This window comes from Sebastes umbrosus, chromosome 7 (genome assembly GCF_015220745.1).
Source record: "Sebastes umbrosus isolate fSebUmb1 chromosome 7, fSebUmb1.pri, whole genome shotgun sequence".
In the NCBI taxonomy this organism is placed as follows: Eukaryota; Metazoa; Chordata; class Actinopteri; order Perciformes; family Sebastidae; genus Sebastes; species Sebastes umbrosus.
In genome coordinates, this window is record NC_051275.1 from 3,746,286 (window position 1) to 3,767,967 (window position 21,682).

A 21,682-nucleotide genomic window follows, 5' to 3' on the forward strand; every position below is an offset into this window, starting at 1 on the left:
CCTCCATCACTGTGGCTGCACGGGGGCTTTTTACATAGATTAATTCATACCACTGGTCATTAGACCAGTGAAAGAGTTTCGTTCCGACGTAAATCATACCCCCGCCACCAGATGCCTGTCTTAATTAGCAGACCCGCGGAGCAGAAGCTCGTGAGGGAGTGACAGAAATATCTGCATAAAGCTGATGAGATGGATTGTGAGGTTTGATTTCCCGGGTTTCACAGAGGCCCAACACTGCAGATTTATGTGCAAATCGTGTGGCTGAGAGGGCAGTTCTACCCTGTGAGAGTCTAAACCTATAGGAGTGATGAATTGCCGCCTCAACCTCATTGATCATCTACAGTGCCGGCTATCCGCTGAATGGCATCATTATTAAAGCTGCCTTTTGATTCTTGGAAGCGGGTATGGCGGCGGCAGGAGGTGAGGTGAATGTTAATGGAAAACTCAGGAGTGCATTTAACATAAACACTTGGTCCTTTTTGTTCTCCCGCTCAGCATATAGCCCACATAGGCATGCGTGTTCTGATACATACAGTTACTCAACAAGTATTCAGTCTGTTGTATGTTGCATATTTTGTTCCTTCAATGTTTAAATGATCGACTAATTGTTTAAACACTTGTCTGCTTTATAGCAATATTGGATTTACAGGATTTTTGCGAGGAAATACCTTTATTTTTCTGGTATTTCATACAGTTAATTAACCAAAATCAGACATTATTTTATCTTCAAACAATTATCAATATTATATTGCTCTGTGTTAGAAAATGTATCCATATTGCCTATCCCCATCTATCCCTGTAGTATTTTATCATTTTATATTAGGGCTGTCAAAGTAACGCGATCATAACGCACCAGCGCAAATTAGTTTTAACTCCAACAATTTCTTTAAGGCAATAATGCAACTTGCGTTTTTTAGGTTGTTTAGGGCCTAAGGAATCCATCGGGAACAACCATGTCATACTAGGTTGTCTTGAAGGAGGCTAAATAACGCTCCAAACTCGCTCTCAATTTTGGTGAGGAAAAACTGGCATAGCCATTTTCAAAGGGGTCCCTTGACCTCTGACCTCAAGATATGTGAATGAAAATGTGTTCTATGGGTACCCACGAGTATTTCTGATTGTTTTGTGTTGTTAACTGATGTCCAATAATAAAAATACACATACATTTGCATAAAGCAGCATATTTGTCCACTCCCATGTTGATAATAGTATTAAATACCTGACAAATCTCCCTTTAAGGTACATTATAAATCGATAAAAATGTGCGATTAATTACCCTCGACTATGGACAATCATCTGATTTATCGTGATTAAATATTTTAATCGATTGATAGCCCTTTTTTATATCAAATCAAATTTTAGTAAATAACAAAAACCTTGTTTGTTTAAAGATTTTCTCAGGCCTATGGATTCAGATTGTCTATTTCTCATTTCAGTTTTGAATATTTACTTCAATTTAACATCATTTTTTAAAAATGCCAAAAACAATAAAATAAATCAGAGCACTTGTAAAATGCCTTATAATATTTCCACAATGCTTTGTGCACACTCACACATACGCGCACAAAGCAGTTGGCTAATCCCCCCCCGTAACAGTAGTTGTAACCCTTAGGGGCTGCTGAACTGAGGAAGCATCGTAAACCTGTACGTTGACCTGCATTAACGGATAACAGGAAACTGACACAGGACGCCTGAGGGTCATGACCTTTACCGTGCACTCTCTGTCTTCCTGCTCATGCACTGGTGGAGGAGGAGGTAGTCCTGGGGTGCACTGTTGGACAGGGAGCCATGGTGTGTGTGGCGCACAGGCACATCAAAGGTGAAGAGGACCGGCTGGCTGGAGTGGATCGGGGCAGAGGACTTGCGTTCCCCGGTCAGCGGAGCCATCGAGCCGGTGACATCTGCTCCAACAGAACGAGGCATATGCTGCAACCTGCCATCTGCAGACAGGAGAAACTGGAGTTATTGATTGTTTAATTTAAAAGCTTTTTTTTTTGCAGATTGGACAGGCTGTAACAGAAAGTAACAATCAGCCAAAAAATCATCCCTTCAACATTTTCCTTTTGTTGTCACAATTCTTGAAGTCAAAGGTTCAGCGTGTAATTTATTTGAGGGTTTTAAGCCTTTACATGACCTTGCCTTGCATGGAGTCTGGATTTCAGTAGCTTTCAGTCTGCAATCTGATCAATAGAGACGAGGGATCTGTCTCCAGGGAGGAGAGAAAACAGTATCCTTCTGCTTTTTTTTGGGGGGGGGGGGCTGCAGGTTTTGAGTGATCCAAGTTATCCTTTTTGACCAGTCAATGTGCTTTGTTTGATTTTATCAAGCTGCATTGTTTGGCACAGCCGGACTGTGTAAACAACATGGTCATACCGTCTTATTGTTTATGTGTGACATCCCTGATATCTGCATTGAAAGGCTACAAAGAGAAGACGAATCTGAGAAGGGGATGCTGCAAATAGACTAGGCAGGAGGCCAAAGTGAGGAGGCGCACACTGAGCTGTAGGAGTAGAGAGTGGGCGGCCCACTGATCCATCGACCCGTGGTGCTGTGTGCAACACTAGCTGATGGGAGAGAGGGAAAAAAAAAACTCCACCAATCATCTATTGCTGATGCTAATCTCTCTCTTTCACTGCACAGTAAATGGCTACAAGAACAATGAGATTTCAAATTGGGAATAATGATTATTTGAATTACTGATTAATTTAAACAATTTTTTTTGATTAATCAAATAATTGTTTCATCTATGTAATATCACACACAATTTCCACAAGACTACGGTGATGTCTTATATTGTATGTTTTGTCTGACAAACAGCCTGGAACCCAAAGATATTCAATTTACAAGAATATTAACAGAGAAAAACAATAAATCTTCTCATATCAGAAGCTGGAATCTGTGTATGTTTTTGCATTTTTGTTGAATAAATGACTTGTCAATCAACTATTCTACCGATCAACTACTGTACTTCAGCTCTAATTTAAATCATATCCGAAAAGTCACTTCCCACATTTCACTTCTTTGTAACAGACGCACATGCGTTTTGCTCATCCTCCACCATTCTCCTCCTCCTTTATCAGACCTTTACAAAGCATGTTATGGGTCAAACTGCCCTTTAAGAAGAGGGCAACGTCCTGTGTGATTCATAATGTGAGCCGACCATACAGAGGGGACCGCAGCCACTGTGAAAAACAGACACAAATGTGGTGCGTGAGCAGCATTGTGTGTATGCATGTGTGGTGGTGGTTGGAGGGCGGGGCGGGCGGGTATTCTGAAGCCCCAGCTAGCTGAATGAGGTCACATCCATGCCTGAGGGGGAAAAGGGCCTCTGCTGTGGGGTCTCCAGGCCAGTGGACATCAGTGAGATGGCCAGGCCCACAGGCCCACAGCCACACAGGCAGGGACTCCCCCCAATCATCCTCAATTACACCATTGTTCTGAGCGACTCCACTCTCCCTAGGCTGGTTAGGCATCATCTCCACAAAAAGCTTTGTAAAAGCTTTCATCCAGTGCGGTGAGTACTAGGGCCCACTAACATGGGTAGATATATTGATTTGTTGTAGGAAGACAACCCCCCCGCCAGAGTGGAGAGCTGCATGGAAAAACACATGCAGGCTTAATGACTGTAATACTGAGGACACAACAAAACTTCAAATGTATTGTATATGTATTTTTATTATTATTATTATTTTGTTATTATTATTATTATTATATTATTTTTGTATTATTATTATTATTATTATATTATAATATTATATATATAATTATTATTTAATATGGGGATTATCTTATTATACTTGATTTTGTTTGTCTGTTTCCTTAACAAAAAGAGATGAAAAATGTTTTTTTTTCCCTGTACTTTTGTATACAAATTGTTTTTGTTTTTTTTAATGTGAAAACTATTAAACAAAGTGTGTGTGTGTGTGTGTGTGGGGTGGGGGGGGGGGGGGATATTAATTTTCATGGAGTGCGTGTGCACAAGTGTGTTTCTGTACGTGCCCTAAATGATTTGTGATTAATTGCCACACATGACATGTCAGAATCAGGAGGAGAAGAAAGACGACGGGTCCAGTCTGCTGATGGAATAGCCTACATGGCTCATCACTGACACTAATGGGTCTGATGATGTATGGTACCACAGGGAACAAAATTCCATCAAGTCAGTCCACAACACAGAAATAGAGAAAAGAGCAGAAAATAATATAAATGCTGAAACTTCCCCCCTAGGTGCTTCTGGTAATATTTCCTCCGCTAGATAATGTACTGTGGCAGTCAATAGAAAGTGGTAAAATGTTTATTAACCAAAGTTAGAAGTCATTTATTTTACTACATCTTACAAAGAAAGGTAATAAAACTGGGAGGGACTGGCACAAGTAAAAAATAAAGGCTAATTATAGTTTTTTTGAGTTACGAGCTTGATGTCATTACCAGAGACTGTTGTTGCTGAAACCTCAACATGAAACAAGGCAGTTAAAAGAGACAAAGAGCTCTCCCATGCCATTCCTCAGCCTGAAACAAACATCAGACTATCAACAGCGATGCATTAAAAGACCCTTTTTGGTTGGTGAACGACATACGGCTACTTTGGGTCAAAGAGCTCCTAAGTTCATGAGCAATTTTCCAATTATGCTCTATAATACATCACCTATGTCTCATCTGCTCTGTGGCCGTAATCTAATAGAAGCCGGCTGCTGGTCTCGGGGGGCCAAAATTAGAACCCTGCTGCATCACTAAGGACAAGAGCGTCTTTGTAGGGCGCTCATTTCCTCTCAGTCCGGCCAGATTTAGAACGAGGACATATGATAATCTAATCTGAAATGAGATATAAAAATAGAAAATGCCACTGACCTATTGAATTGAAAGGGTGTCTGGTGGAAACATGGAGGAAGAGGAAGCATTTGAATGTTCTCAATACAGCAGTTGTCATCAGGATTACTATCATTGCTTCAATATTCCATAGAAGATAATCATCGAAAGTACACCTTGCCTTCAAATAGAGTACAAAACGCAATTTCCTTAATGGTTTCATATGAGATTGCACTTAAATATATAGTCTCAGGGCTAAAACACCTACAATGAGTGTGGCAAATTAACCTCAGATATGGCTCTGCAGGGTGGCTGGTGGTGGGGGACGACATCTCGTGACACAAAGGTCAGGCAATAGGTTTGATCCCCCCACGGGGTCCTGTCAAAGTGCCCTTGAAAAAGGCCTCTACCTGCTCACTCACTTTAAGTCTAGGGTTGTATATTGGCAAGAATCTGGCAATAAGATACGTATCATGATACGGGGGTTACGATTCAATATACTGTGACATATTGCGATAGGCGGTATAGAGGCAGTATATTGCAATTATTTAATCAAATTTTAGGAAAATTTAGGATATTCATAGTATAAAAAACACACTACCATATGCATAAAATCTGAGTAAAAAAAAGTTTTTTATGCAATCAGATCAGTGGGATCTGCATTCGCATTTATCACAGTCCCTGTAGCATCCAACAGCATAGCACTACTTTGAGAGGGCACACCCACTGAGAGGGTGCTTCTCTTTGCAAATGAAATAAAGTATTAACAAAGTTAATCTTTGCATGTAAACTATGAATTAAAAATCGATACAGTATCACAAAACATAATATTGTGATATTACATTTTTCAATATTTTCTTACACCCCTATTTAAGTCAAGCTGGAAAAGAGCACCAGCTAAATGACTCGAGGGTTAAACTGTTTTCTTTTCACTGCTGATTCCAAGTATATTCAGTACATTGTTTGTTGTCCTGCATGGATCAGTGGCTCTTTAAAGCAACACCATGTCCCTGGAGGCCTCATAGTGGGGTCCATTTGCATGTGTGGTTAGTAGGGTTGGGGGGGGGTTGGGAGCTTTCTGTGAGTCTGACATAACTGGATAAGGGAGATGCTAGCTGCAGCAGAGATGGGGTAGGTAGACACTGCGGAGAGTTGTTAGCGCTGAGGGAGTGCAAACAGGAAGAGGGGAAAATGGCGTCTTCGCTCTGCTACTTCTAGTCTGAAGTGAACAAAGTGACATGGCTGTTTCATCCTCCCTCGGAAGAGTATCAAGCAGAGCAGACAGACAGGAGCATCCCCTGATCACATTACTCCCCTGTGCCTGCCCGCCCCCACAGCATCATGTGAGCACCGCCCATCGACTACACTGCGACATCAATTCGCCTCAAAACTACCGGACTGATCAATCACCTAGAGGCTCAGGCTTGTCGGGGGCCAATGAATTGCAGAGTTTGGTTAAAACAGCAGCTCATTTTCAACGCTCTGACCTCATTTCTGTAAGGCGATGGGTGGAGAAATACTGTAGCTGTGCAACGGTAGGGCGGATGAAGCGCTGAGACGGTTTGTGGTGGAGGTTGAGTGTTGGTTTTCATTGTCTCATTGGAAAAAATGAAAGACTTACCTGGAAAGGGGCCGTGCCGCTGAATGCAGCCGACTAAGCCAAAAAAACGAAAAGGATGATTTGCTCTGACAATATAGTGCATTACAGAATAGGAACATGCTTGGTGTGGAAACTCAGGAGTCATGATGAATGGAAAATGCGATACTTGTGTACACTCTCAACTACAATACACACTGTAGTAATTTCGTCAGGATGCTTTATACAATCAGTCCAATAAACTTAAGTGCATTTTTAAGGATGAATACTTTGGATTCTGGGCTGAATCAATTCCGTTTGATTGTGTTTATATGCAGCCTGGTGGCCTGTTAACAGTGTGGGCAAAGCAACAGGTCAGTAAGAACGCAGGTTACCTTTTTGGGAAGAAAAAATAAATACAATTTTGTGTAGTTTGCAGGGCTGTCGAAGTTAACGCGATTTTAAAGCGGTATGTACATTTGTTTTAACGTCACTAATTTCTTTAACACATTAACGCAACTTGCAAATTGTAGGTTGTAGCAGACTCAGTTTTAAAGTTATTGAAGATACTGATATCATACGAAACTAGAAAAAAACTAAGAATCCATTGGTACCAACCATGTCATACTAGCTTGTTTGAGTTCCTTGACCTCTGACCTCAAGATATGTGAATGAAAATGGGTTCTATGGGTACCCACGAGTCTCCCCTTTACAGATATGCCCACTTTATGATAATCACATGCAGTTTGGGGCAAGTCATAGTCAAGCCAGCACACTGACACACTGACAGCTGTTGTTGCCTGTTGGGCTGCAGTTTGCCATGTTATGATTTGAGCATATTTTGTATGCTAAATGCAGTACCTGTGAGGGTTTGTCATTATATTTGTCATTGTTTTGTGTTGTTAATTGATTTCCAATAATAAATATATACGTACATTTGCATAAAGCAAACATATTTTTCCACTCCCAAGTTGATAAGAGTATTAAATACTTGAAAAATCTCCCTTTAAGGTACATTTTGAACAGATAAATAATGTGCAATTAATTTCCGATTAAGCGATTGACAGCCCTAGTAGTCTAATAAAAGTAATGGTGAAAATTTGAAACATTACAGTAATTTTGTGTACTCCATGGCATACCGTTTAGGCAGATTGGAGTAAAAAAAAAGACAAAATTTCAGCAAAAATATTTAAGGCTGACCCCTAGAGTATAAAAGAAGCAGCAGTGACCTTTTCATTGATAAAACGCAGAATGTCCTCCACTTTGCAAATACTGTAGACATGCAGACTGTAAACCTGTAAACAGCTGCCCACATGCACGTCTTTGCATCTAAACAGTTACATAATATATCTGCACACTCCTGAGCACAGGAGGCAGCTCTGTAATTACACCTTTATCTGCACTAACACTACCAGCCTACCAATTACGGTGAACGTATTATAGTGTGACAGAAGAGAGAGAGAGAGGCCTATCTGCATAACAGAAGCCAGATTGTACTCCAAATTGCTGATTACGAGATGAATAAAGGTATAAACATCTACCTACATCAGCTGAAGGATATATAAACAGTCGGCCAAAGAAAATATCCCATTCCAAAATAGTCCACTTGCAGTTTTCATGTGACTGTAAGCTGGGGGAGCAGCCACCAATTAGAGTGATTGGCTCTGCCTCAGGCCGGTACTAAACCTGTCATTTGAGCTGATGCCAACTTAAAGATGAAAAATGGACTATACCCACAACCAGAATCTGTGCACATAAATCCACAAAGATTATGTAGATAGTGGACACCAGATATTCTAGGATGAACAAGGATTGAGGGGAAATGAAAATGGAGAGAAATGGTGGTCCAAGTACGAGCAGCTATAAAATCATATAAGACAGAGACTGAATTAGGGATGCACCGAGCTGACTTTTTTTAGTCCCGATATCGATAGCAATATCTGGGCTTTGGGTATCGGCTGATACCGAGTACCGATCTGATACCAGTGTTTGATTAATAAGCTGTATGCCTCACTGTGTGGAAGTGACTGGGATTATTATTTTATGTGTAAGGCAACATCAGGCTGGACTTACTTTCCTAACTTTGTAAAACAAAATGTAACAAATACATACATAGATATATATTTACTGTATTGTTATTTATCATTAAAATAATAAATCACACACCAACAACTAGGTAAAAAATCTTCAAAATTAACAGGAATTACAATTCAGGTGTAAACCTTGTTAATGCAGCAAAAAAATGGTCAAACAGGAATTAAAATTCCACTATATAATGTATATAAACATAGAATTTAATTAAATAGATTGGCGCCATTGTCACCGATCGGCCCGATATCTGATCTGGTATCGGTATCGGTGCTTCCCTAGACATAAACTGTATTTTTGAGCATACTTTTATTCATAACGATTTCACAACACTACATAACTGCTTGGATGCTTTTTGGTTTGTTACAAGACAGGAGTTTACTGAAATCCCTGTCTTGTCAAGGGGGGGTTTATGTGTTGCCAACACTAGTCACAGTTTAACTGACATTTCTCAGGCACAGCCACTGTTGAGGAGAAAAGTAAACAATGAGCACAACTTCACTATCTTTCAAGTAAGTTCCTCTTTAATCATTGTTAGTAAGTCTAGATTTCACATTAAGCACAAATCTCTGACTTATGCAAGAATGAGCAAATGGGGAAGTTTTGAGCAGATTACAATATTTCCTCAACAGCGGCATTTATTATTTTGGAAACTGGCAACCTCTGTGAGATGGCAAGGTCACAATGAAGCTGATTAATTTCACCGAGTCATACTGAGATGTACATCTGCAGCCAACAAATCATCAATCTGGCTCCACACAGGGGGTTTAATATAACCCCCCCTTTGAGTAAATCTAATCTCTTTTCAATGCCTATTTGACAAAAAACTGCTGAGGCTGCTGTTGGAAATGCTGATTTAGTAGTTATTCTTTTTTTCCATTTCTCACCATCTTAAGGGCAACCGTTTAACTGAAAAACAATACTGACTTTTTTATTTTTTTTTTCCTAGGGACAGCCAGGGGAACAGACAAAATGAAGAGGAGGAAAACAAAACAGAGTGGGAGCAAAAGAGGGAACAAAAAAAAAAGAGGACTGCTGACAAGTAAAAACCTCATCCCTTAGTTGAGATTATCCTCGTCTCGGAGTTCAAACAGCTGGGGGAGAGCAGAACAAAGCCCGTGATTGACGAGATGATGTTCCATTCATTAGATTGTGCTCGGGGGTGGGTCTCCCTGTGTGCAGACACACGCCACACACCCAGCCATCAGTATCTGATAACAACAGCGCCAACACCCATCAACAGATCGTGAAGATTAGGAAAACATGTAACTCTGTGCTTATGTGTCTGTAAAGAGGTGCTATAACAGCCGGTTACTGCCAAATTGCTTTTGAAAACTCTTGCTTTTGGTTGTCAGCATTGAAAATTAAATGAATAACACAAATATACTTGAGTTGTTGAATTAAAACTATTTTGTTATATTGCATTTCTATTCAAAATGTATCACTAATCCTAATTAACACATCTACATTCTAGGATTTCTTTATTTTTACAGACTTTGATGATTTTGACGATGGGTGTGCAGCACAATTGGTTTCCAGCAAAACCTCAGATGCTGCCAGTGGTACTGTGCGATGCACAGCAGTGGCAGCAACAGCGAACCAACCTCAGACAGCTCCGTGGCAGCAGAAACCTGACCTTCCAGTGCCATGGAGTCTCATTATTTCAACAAAAAATCAATATACGAAGGGCACTTTGGGAGGCGAAAAAGGCAGGAGGGCATGTGTAGAGAGTGAGAAGCCAAAGGAGAGGGAATGTATATGTTTGTATGTACTGTATGTGTATGTAAATATGTATAAAATGTGTTTTTTTTTGTTTGTTTCTTGAATCAATAAAATAAGACTTTTGGAATTTCAGTTCACTCAAATTTCAAGACATGTTCTTGGCCCTTGTATGAAGCATTCAGGTAGTTTTTATTGGATTGGCCCAGAATTTGAGATGCCTTTCTCTCAGACTTCTGTCAGCACAGTGCAGGGGGTGAATGGAATTTGTGCTGCTCAAAGCACTGAAAAAAATGATTTCAAAAACTCTAAAAAACTACTAAATCATTTTTATTCTTTCCAGAAAAAACTACCTGGTCACTTTGGATAATCCACAGACCTCAATGTGAGCAGTTTTCACAGGAACTACTTGCTACCTAAGGAATTGCCCATATGCAGACAGAACTTCTTCAAAGACACAGCACAAACATGAAACCAAAACTATTTCCATGGCCACCACCAGGATTAATTCATTAATTCATTTTTGTTTTATTTATTTTAAAGGTACAGTGTGTAGGATTTGGCGGTATCTAATGGGGTGGTTGCAGATTGCAACCAACTGAACACCCCTCCGCTCACTCCTCCCTTTCAGGACTGTGGTATCGTGAGCCGCTGACTGCAAAACCGTTGTAACGCCGTTCACCTCGCTTGGAGGCCATTCATATACCATAATAACACTAATGTTAGGAAGTCAGATGGCAGCTAGCAGTACCACAATTTTGCATTCTGCGGCTCGCGTTACCGCAGTTTCACAAATGTGTCAGAGAACTACGGTGGCCTTCAGGTAACGTAAAAATTAAAAATGCTCCCGCTTGTTTCACTTGTTGTGTCTGGTTTGTCCATTCTGGGCTACAGTAGAAACATGGTGGTGCGACATGACGGTGCAACATGGCGATGCAACATGGCGGACTCCGTGAAGAGGACCCGCTCCCTATGTAGAGAGATGAAGGGCTCATTCTAAGCTAACGAAAACACGATAAACGATTCCTAGTTTCAGGTGATTATACACTAATGAAAACAATATTCCTTTCCATTACTGCTAATAGATTACGACCCCGAAAAGTTACACACTGTTCCTTTAAGAAATAAAACAATTGCAAAACGAAAATTCACAGTAAAATTTCAAAGTAGCATTTAAGAATCTAGAATGGCAAACACCAAAACCATTAGCACAGATATCTAACAATGTAAATCTAGGAAATGGCCACAAAATCAAAGTGTCAAATCTTCACTGACTGTGCGTACATGTGTGTGTGTGTGTGTGTGTGTGTGTGTGTGTATGACAATGTGTGGGCAATGTGAGTGAAAGAGAAACAAAACGAGACATAACGAATGAAAGTTGTGTAACAATGAGCTGCTGTCATGTGCTGCCCTTGGCCAACCTTCCTCCGGTCCCTAGAGGAAACTCACTGCTGGCAGCAGAGGACAACTCTGACTGACTAAAAGGTGAGTTCAGATCAAGGTGCTGATAGAACTGACACAGCCAAAGTCTCAACAAAATCCTCTGAGAAACACACACACTGCTTCTACGCTCCTTAACACTATTTTGTCTAGCTAAGCCTGGTTGAAGCTCTTTCACAATAGTTTCAGACCTCCCACTGGCACCACAGCTGTATTAGAACAACAAATATGACATTGTGTACAGTACTGTATGTAACAGTATGGCAGCAGAATGCAATCAATATAAATCTCAGACAAACACCCAATGCTGACGTGGTCCGGTTAACACCTTCTGTCTGACTCTGTAGGAAAACAAACACGCTATCTGTATAACTTAGCAATTGTGCTTTCTTCTGTTTGTCTCTGTGAGCGTGTTTACTTTCCATAAGAGGAACTAACTTCCCAGTTTTTTTTTCCCAACATGGTTTGTTTTCTTTCAGAGAGGGAATTCCCAGTCTGTTAGGTGACACACTGGCTCAGATCAGCAGCTGTCTGCCAGGAGGAAAACCCACAAAATACCTGCACTGCTAAAAGATGCTTGTGAACGGTTATCCTCTGTTAGCTCCAATTACCATCCGTATATCTGAGTCACTTCATCAAACGATAATTACAAAACCCACAAGTACATGTTTCTGCATCGATTGATAAAAGCTCAGCGTGTTAAACAACAGATAATGTGTTGCTGGTGTGAAAGCGTGGCTCAGCTCCACGAGCACAATGTGTTCACAGGCTCAAAGATCAAGATCAGAGATGTTGCAGGAGGAATACTGATGCCCTCCTCTCACATACTCTATTGTTTCTAACACGCTCACACACACGCTCGATGACATCAACTTCAGCATCAATGCACCTTTTTTATCGACAGGTAGTTTCTGCCGGTCGGATTGGGCAAAAGTATTTTCCAAATGTGCGTAGAAATTTCCACACGGCAAGACTGTGTTGTCGAATTTGTTGCCATGTGACTACGGTAACCAGGAAGCTTCCGTTGTTTTTTTCCACAAATGTACACTGCTTTGATAAATTACTTTCGGGCAACACACTCACAAGTTGTGCTGAAATGGTCAGTCGGTTACTTGATAAGTTGATCCTTAGAAAACCGACAACAATTTTGGTAAGTTATTCAGTAATTATTTTTACAACTGTTCTGTACAATCCAGATTACCTACATCTTTTCTTAACTATAATTAATGGTAAATTACTTCTGTTGGTACCTGAGGAGCTGCAGTATGTATTTGCTTCCTTATCCAAATCAAGGACCTAGATAGAGGGTGTCATATGTTGTATAGATTGTAAAACCCTTGGAGGCATATTAGAGATTTTGGGCTACATACATAAATCAGACTTGATGAGGACTGTAAATAGCTCTTGTAATAATCAAAATATATTTTTGCATTATTTTTAGGGCTGTCAATCGATTAAAATATTTAATCGTAATTAATCACATGATTGTCCATAGTTGATCGCAAATTAATTGCACATTATTTATTTGTTCAAAATGTAACTTAAAGGGAGATTTTTCAAGTATTTAATACTCTGATCAACATGGGAGTGGGCGAATAATGCTTGCTTTATGCAAATGTATGTATATATTTATTATTGGAAATCAATTAACAACACAAAACAATGACAAATATTGTCCAGAAACCCTCACAGGTACTGCGTTTAGCATAAACAAATATGCTCAAATCATAACATGGCAAACTGCAGCCCAACAGGCAACAACAGCTGTCAGTGTGCTGACTTGACTATGACTTGCCCCAAATGGCTACTATGGGGACTAACATCATCACACATGAATACAGTTGGGCTCACTGGATCCACAAGAGTCTCAGCTTTACAGTGATACCAAAATGATGTAATTCCAAGACTGTTTAGGGACCCCCGTATGCAGAAATATTCAAACAGATCATTTTAGAATAGGCGAAAATAACACATTTATACTGCATGAAAAAAACTGCATGATTTTTGCCCCAAACTGCATGAGATTATCATAAAGTGGGCATGTCTGTAAAGGGGAGACTCGTGGGTACCCATAGAACCCATTTTCATTCACATATCTTGAGGTCAGAGGTCAAGGAACCCCATTTGAAAATGGCCATGCCAGTTTTTCCTTGCCAAAATTCAGCATAAGATTGGAGCGTTATTTAGCTTTCTTCGCAACAAGCTAGTTTGAGCATGATTGGTACCAATGGATTCCTTTGGGTTTTCTAGTTTCATATGATACCAGTATCTTTGTAGCTTTAAAATTGCTACAACCAAGTTGCGTTAATGCGTTAAAGAAATTAGTGGCGTTAAAACACATTTGCGTTAACGCCTCATTATCGCGTTAACTTTGACAGCCCTAATTATTATACAACAGGTAGTTTCAACCAAGCAGTCGTATTCGTTTTCTAATTGTGTAAAATAAATACCCATAAAACACTAGCTGGCTCTACACTCGGCCAGTGTTGATGATACAGTTCAGAGGAGCACCGCCACAGTGACAACCATCTGATAACCACACAGACAGGGAGCAGACAGGAGCTGTTCAGAGGAAGAGAGGGATGGCTCTGAATAAAAGTCAACAACTTATTCCTTGGAAGAGAAGGTACGTGTGGACTGATCATAAGATGTGTGTGTGTTTGTGTGTGTCTGTTTAAGATAAATGAAACAGACACCAGGAAGAAGAAGCATATCTTCTTGAGCATCTGTGAACAAACACAATCAGCTGATGGGTCTATAATTTCAGAGCAGAAATGGGTCAGCTCAGAATGGTCTTTTTTAACCACCTCAAGATCCATGGCTGCTTCTCCAAATACATTTATCTGTTTTTCTACACACTGACAGGGATAGTTTGGGTGTTTTGAAGTGGGGTTATATGAGGTACCATAGTCGGTATTACCTACAGTAGATGACGGACTCCATTGAAAAAAAACAGTAATTTCACCTCGCAGAACACAGGGGTTGCTGGTCTAACGCTGCCTCAATGGGTTACTTTGTTTGTGTTATTGTGTGACTTTGGTGAATCCGTTCTGCGAGATAAAATTACTATTTTTATCAATGGAGTCTGGTGGCTTTGGCAAGAACATAGATAACGGCTTCAGTTCCCCATCTGAAACATAGATTGTATTGCTGTCTGAGGGCAAGGTACACCGGTGAAAATATTCTAAATATAGTGTACTTAAACTGATATTGATGTTTTTTAGGTGGGCATTTCTGTTAGGTGGCTAAAATATGTTTTGCTGCTGCTGAAACTCCTGTCTCCAAACTGGGAGTGTGCTGACCATCATTTACTGTAGGTAATACACTGACTATGGATAAGTACCTCATACAACCTCACTTTAAAACATCCAAACTACCCCTTTAAGACAGCGGTAATGACGTGATAGGGATTCTGTGGTAAACTGAGCAGCTATGCCTTTGAGGAACAGATATATGAAAGAATAACATCTATTACCACTTTTTTCTGGGATGTTTACTTTTACAATTTTAGGAAATGGAACATTTTAAACTGCAACTACTAGTAGTAAAGATAATGAGTGGTATAAGAACAGAGGAGGCTTATATCTTATAAGAGTTTTATAAGATTTTCACGGAGGTCTTGAGCATTGAAACACTCGAAGAAGGTGTTAGTTTTGGTTTGTAATGCTTGTCAAAATCAGTCAGGGTTTCTATAAAAATTGCAGCCCTCTGGCACAAATAATGCTGAGAATCTGCAAATGTTTTTTCAGAGAATAGCTAGCACAAAGAGGGGCACTAACAAATTCTAATTTCTAATTTGCCAAATACTGAAATAGAGTATGAAAAATGCATTTGGATGAACAAACAGTTTCTCAGAAACAGGAACTATGCATTTCAGTGAAAACAGAGTTACATGACCCAAAAAAGCCCGATGTGATGTTTACACTAAAGGGAGTGCAATCACTACTGCAGCTGTCATGACATAAACCCTCTCACTCCCCCGACCCAGTCTCCCAGCCACACCCCGCTGCTGGCTACAGTTGATACACTTTCAGATTCATAACAGGACCTGGCTAATTACTGAACTTGGACCAGGGGGATCCCCTCCTGATGTGAGCATTATTACACAGCTGTTTTTTATTCCACACCTGGACATATTGCATGTTACAGATGATCAGCCATGTGCACAAAGATTAACGTCCACCAGCTGCCAGATGGCGGGAAAAACAACATCATGAGCGCAATCTGGATTGGTAGGAAGAAGAATATGAGAGGAGTGTATGCTCTCATGAAACACACGCTATACTGAATATTATGTGGTCAATTTCTCATGTATGGCAGAGAGATGCATCGATGCTACAACCACTCAAACCTCAGCATACGTGAGCTAAAATAACAGTAACTGCACAACACATCCCTGCTGCTGAGAAGGAGAAGAGTTAAGAGGCGTTTGTATCACTATCTTTCATTTTGAGTCATCACCTCGTACATTTAGTAGATCTGTTTTTTTTAATGGCAAGAGATCATAGCAGAGTGTAATTCAGGCAAATCTAAGGATCTAAGAATCGCTCTTCTCTGTCCCAGACAGAAGCCTTTTTACATAAGAACATTACTGCATAAAAATGTTATCATTTGCATGTCTTGTCTGATAGGCGCTTTAAAGCAGCAGTAGGTGAGATTGGAGCAAATATGATTTAAAAAAGTTATTTTTATAAAACGGTCGCTATATCGTGACAGTAGAACATGAAACAGGCAATCTGAAAAAAATCATGTTCCTCTGTTTCCTCCGGTGCTCCTATCGGCATCTGCAAGATTTCACAGACCGGAGGAAAACAAGCAGTAAGAGCTGATCTGAGGTCTGCTGTCCATCTGCCGTCTATGAGAGCCGGCTGTCAATCACTCGCAAACTCCGACCAAACGGTCAAACTAGGCAGCGCTGATCAAATATGAATCAATATCATGTTACGTTAATGCCTATTTCTCTCCTCAAATGTTTTCAGAATCATCTTGTAGTGCACGGTTTAGCTGTAAAATGAGAATGTTTGTGACGCCGCCGCCATTGTGAAATCTGGTGAAGGAACGCCAAGTACCAGTCACATGAGCGGAGCACAGCCAATAGGAACGCTCTCTCTATGAAATGACCTGTGATTGGTCAAAGTCTCCCGTCACAGGCTAGATTTTCTAAAGCCTGAAAACAGAGCCATAATGAGGTGCAGAAGTCTAGTTATCTCTCAGGACACTTGAATTACAATATGCTGAAAGGTTATTATGGAATTTTTGCCCAATGATGCCAAAAATATACTGCCTACTGCTGCTTTAATCCAACAAACTTCATGATACCACTAGTGGATTCATTTTTTGTCACTGGTAGCCCCAAAAGACAAAAGATGTAAAACAGAAGTTGCGCGCTTGTAAATTAGATTAGATCATGGTGCAGATTAATGTAGGAAGATATTTGATTTGTGTTTCTTTTTGTATTGTATTTGTATTTTATTAAGATTTTGTGTGTACCCCGCCTTCGCCCAATGTCAGCTGGGATCAGCTCCAGACCCTGAATAGGATAAGCGGTTACAGATAATGGATGGACGGATGGATGGATTATTATTTTGCATATAGGACTTATTTGATTTGTTGAATGTAAAAAATCATGTAAAAAAACCCCCAATAAAATACAAATTACAATAAAACAGAAGCTGTGGCAAAAACACAAACCTGAGCCTCTGTATCTGCTATTAGCTTTTAAAAATGGCCCACATGAAGAATAAGAATTTCCATCATCCTGAATACAACAGGCAGAGATCAGACCCTTGCTTTAACAAAACAAATGAAGAGAAAAATCAATAACACTCTCAGACACTGTGTCCATTTATTTGGCAGGGATGTTCCTATTCCACTCTCTCAGATAACAAAGATGGAACAAACACAATTGCCAATGATATCATGTGGCTGGACCTCTGCTGCTGATTCTTTGTGAAAACTAAGATGCAATCTGTTCCAAATAACACGAGAAAGCACAGCGGGAGACGAGAATGAGAGGGGGGAGTTATTGTATTTTGTTTGCTTATATGCCTTAAACACCAAAACACATTCTATTCATTCAGTAAAGATACAGTAGGGCTGGGCGATATGAAGAAAATCAAATATCACTATATTTTTTCGATATAAATATTGAGACGATATTGTAGGGTTGACTATTGGTGGAGATTTTTGATAAATAATCATCAGTAATGTGGACATAATGACTAAGTGGGTAAAGGCAAATAATGGAACAACCTGGTAAGTTAAGAAAATGACATCACTTTACTGTAATGCAACATTTAAAACAATATTTGTGCCATGTTACGATATGATGATATCCAAAATCTATGACGATATCTGATCTCATATCACGATTTTGATATAATATCGATATATTACCCAGCCCTAAGATACAGCACCCAAATTATACTATATTTATTGTACTGTATATTTAGTCTACATTATTTCCCGAAGCGTAATGTGATGTGTTGATATTGCTTGTTTTCTCCGACAAACAGTCCCGAATCTATAGGTATTCAACTTAAAATGATATACAACACAGAAAAGCACATAATCATTCATAATGGAGAAGCAAAGTCAGCATGTGTTTTGCAAATTTTGCTTGTTAAACGAAATTAATGATTCTCAAATTTGTTGCTTATTTTCTGCTGATCGACAAATCCATTAATTGACTAAATGTTTCAGTACGTATTATCATACTGGACGCATGGTTTTCTACTGTACCCGACTAATTGTTTGAAAATTGAAGATTGAAATAGTAGCGACAGCAGACCAAAAGCAGATTTCTTAGCTATCCTGAAAAAAAGGATGGATAGAAATAAAAAACATCTTATTGAATCGACTGGTGAGGTCACTTTAGCCCATTTGAGTTGAGTTTGTAATCAGTTCATTTGAAACTTTCCTGTGATAAAAGCTAAAAAGTTCCTCTCAGCTTTACCCTAGGGTTTTTAATTACTATAATTTTATAGTAATTTTAGTAACTTTTACGTTGTCCCAAGAAAAATGTTGTCTATAATTGTATTCATCCTCTGTTGACGCTTTTAAATCACATCTTTTTTTGTGTAAATTGTCTTGACATCGTATTGTGATGTTTCACCCTTTGTGTGGAGAACCTTGAGATTACGCTGTATTTTAAAGTGTGCTATATAAATTAAATCCATTATTATTATTATTAACTTTGACCTAATTATTAACAAATAACAAAACTACTAACCTTGGTAATGATAAAAAGAGAGATGGTGGAGAGATAAACGGAAACAGTGGCAGAGGGATAGAACAGCAAAGGACGGGTCAGTGTTTCCTACCTTGGTTGTCGTCTGACTGGTTGAACCCGCACAGCTGGCAGATGGAGCGGACCCACTTGTTCATCTCCTCCTCGGTCTCGGCTACGAGATAAAAAGTGCGGTCCGAGGTCTTGATGTCAAACACAAAGCTGTCCTGGAACTCCTTCCTCTTAAAGGTCAGGCCGGCGTCCACCTGCTCGCAGCAGTGCAGGTCGATGACCCGGATGGGTTTCTTCGAGTGGTCGTTCTTGTAGTACTCAAGAACGTCGGGGTCACCACTCATGCGGCCGCTGCGAAGTATGAACCAGCGTTTCTTCCATGCCTGGGAATGAGAGTGATAAAGGTAAGACAGAGCACTTCTCCTGTGAGCCAGTATCATAGAGGTGTGTTGATGGCGAATTTTAAGTTTAAAACACTTAACAATTACAGTTTGATTTCTTGCTGAGTGATGCAAAATGTTGCCATGGCAACACACTCAACAGCTGGACTTCAGTTGTGATGTTGACTGTTGATCAAACAGACTGCAGAGAAACTAAAGTCTGCTTACTTGAGCAGGTTACTGAGCTTTAGCACGCATGTGGTTGTGTGGTTTGTGTGCATGTCAGGAGGCAGCAGCAGGTGTTTACTCCCTTCCAACGAATTTCCTGTGCCCTCTGTGAGCTACGAGAGAAGCACAACTCCTCCTTGACAACTTCATTAGAAGACTGCGGGCTCCTCCCACACGAAAGAGCTGGTGAATGACACCGCTTTGCTCCAATCAAACTCAGCCTACATCTGCGTATGATCGTGTCAGTGGAGCTGCAGTGTAAATAAACAGAACCTCGTCATAACCACATGAAAGGCAGCAGAAGAACGCGCTCCAGTTATGATGCAAGAGCAAGAAAAAGCTACGATGTGACATGTTGATTTCACACCAATAACACCACTGTTGTGTTTGTCAACTGGCAAAGCATAAAGGAAGAACAGTGGGCCTCCATATGTTTTCCCAGTGGCTGTCTTAAAAGGGCCTCTGTGTTCTCTGTGCTCAGAAACAAAAGAGGAAGATAGACCAGGAAGGGAAAGGGGGAGTACGGGGGGGTAAAGGGGGGGTTGAGGGGGGGGGTTTGGACATCTGCCAGTGATGCACTTCCGCCAGGCAATGTCTCTCACATGCAGGCTGCTGACACACAGGATCCTGCAGGCCCCCTCTCTCTCCATCAACACAGACACTGCTGCAAGGCTAACTGCCCCCACAACCCCCCCGAAAACCACACTGACACCATACAAACACACACAGGGCACAGAGATGGATCGCATTGCATCTCTTCTTTGCTTTGCTTTTCATAGAGATATTCTATTACTAATCTTCTCTGGAGATATGCATGCAACATTATTATAAATGCTATTTTAATGTTGTCAAAAATATCAAAGTATTGATACATATCAATACTGTATATTTGAAATTCCACAGTATCGATACACAGGTACCAGCTGCACTCTCTGCTTCTTATTCTCTCCGTCAGTGAGTTCACACACACACACCGCTATTTGTCTTTTAATAAAAATCTAAAATTTGATGGCCTCAATGTAAATTTTCCCTGTGGTATCGAAAATGATTTCAAATATCGAGATTTTTCAAGGTATTGTATCGAAGTTAGAAATTCCAGTATTGTGACAACACTAATGGGGTAATTTCAGGGGTAAAATTAATGTTGGCTGAATTAGCCGCTTCGGTTTCAGCGTCCTTGTATTGTGCAAACTGACTGTCTGTCACACTGTCTGGGACACTGGGACACACACTGGGACACACACTGGGACACAGAGCCATCGTTATTGTTGGGGCTGTCCTGAATACCATTTTTGGGGCTTCGAAGCTTCGATTCTGTCTGTCTCCATCTCCCCCGTTTCAGTGTCTGGGACAATGTCCCTGCCGCACTACTGTACACACTAGGTTTTACTATACAATTACTATGATTTTATAGTATGTTTTAGTTGCTTTTAACTTACGTCAGGAAGTGTATAATTTTATTCGTCCTATTTTGACGCTTTTAATCGTATGTTTCTTGTGTAAAATGTCTTATTGCCCTTGTTGTGAAGCACCTTGTGATTTCGCTGTATTTTAAAGTGTGCTATATAAATTAAATTCATTATTATTATTATTATCTCACACACACGGGACAAGAGAGAGTTGACAGATGAGATGACGGCGGAGGATGTAGTGTCAAAGTGAAAAGCAAAAGCACCTATTTGGCAATATTTCAGATTTAAACCCAACGCTACAAAGGAACCATAATGTTAATGAGGCAGGTCACAGCCGGTGTGCACTGTGGAGCAGTGCTGGGTGGAAAACTGTGGCCCCGCAGTGAGAGCTGGACTGGAGAGGCCACCTGATGTTTAAGATCAATGTAAGCGCGCTACAAATATTGAGCGTCATCTTTTCTTGTAAAATGTCCGGTGTAATCGGTAACCCCGGTGTTCTCACAAGTTTATTAACCGGTGGGAAAATGTCCTCACTGTCACATCCCTAGTACACACATGCACCTCTACACACAACAAAACAGCGATATCCATCTGAGAATAACTAATAATTAGGGATACCAGTATCGGGTATCGGGTCCGATACTGTGCTCATGTCCTCGTACTCGCAAAACGGCTCCGATACAACGGCACCGATACCACTTTACTTTCACTCCACCTCCCCGACGGTGTGGGCCGGTGGTGCGCCCGACCCCGCTGGGCCGGTTGCTTGCACACTCTGACTCGCGCGTGCGTT

At 40.4% G+C, this 21,682-nt stretch overlaps 1 protein-coding gene across 2 annotated transcripts in view; it reads right to left on the minus strand.

Moving 5' to 3' along the window:
• Positions 1-21,682, minus strand: part of gab2 (GRB2-associated binding protein 2) — a 45,093-nt gene that overhangs the window by 6,330 nt on the left and 17,081 nt on the right. The window contains exons 1-3 of one of the 2 annotated variants that reach the window (XM_037774374.1): positions 19,478-19,660; positions 18,952-19,252; positions 1,712-1,940 (exon numbers count right to left, since the gene is read on the minus strand). In XM_037774374.1, the coding sequence (XP_037630302.1) occupies positions 1,712-1,940; positions 18,952-19,213 (491 nt within the window). In that variant the 5' untranslated portion in view covers positions 19,214-19,252; positions 19,478-19,660. Of the gene's footprint in view, positions 1-1,711; positions 1,941-18,951; positions 19,253-19,477; positions 19,661-21,682 lie in introns of those variants that run through there. The other variant, XM_037774373.1, reaches the window with a different exon arrangement.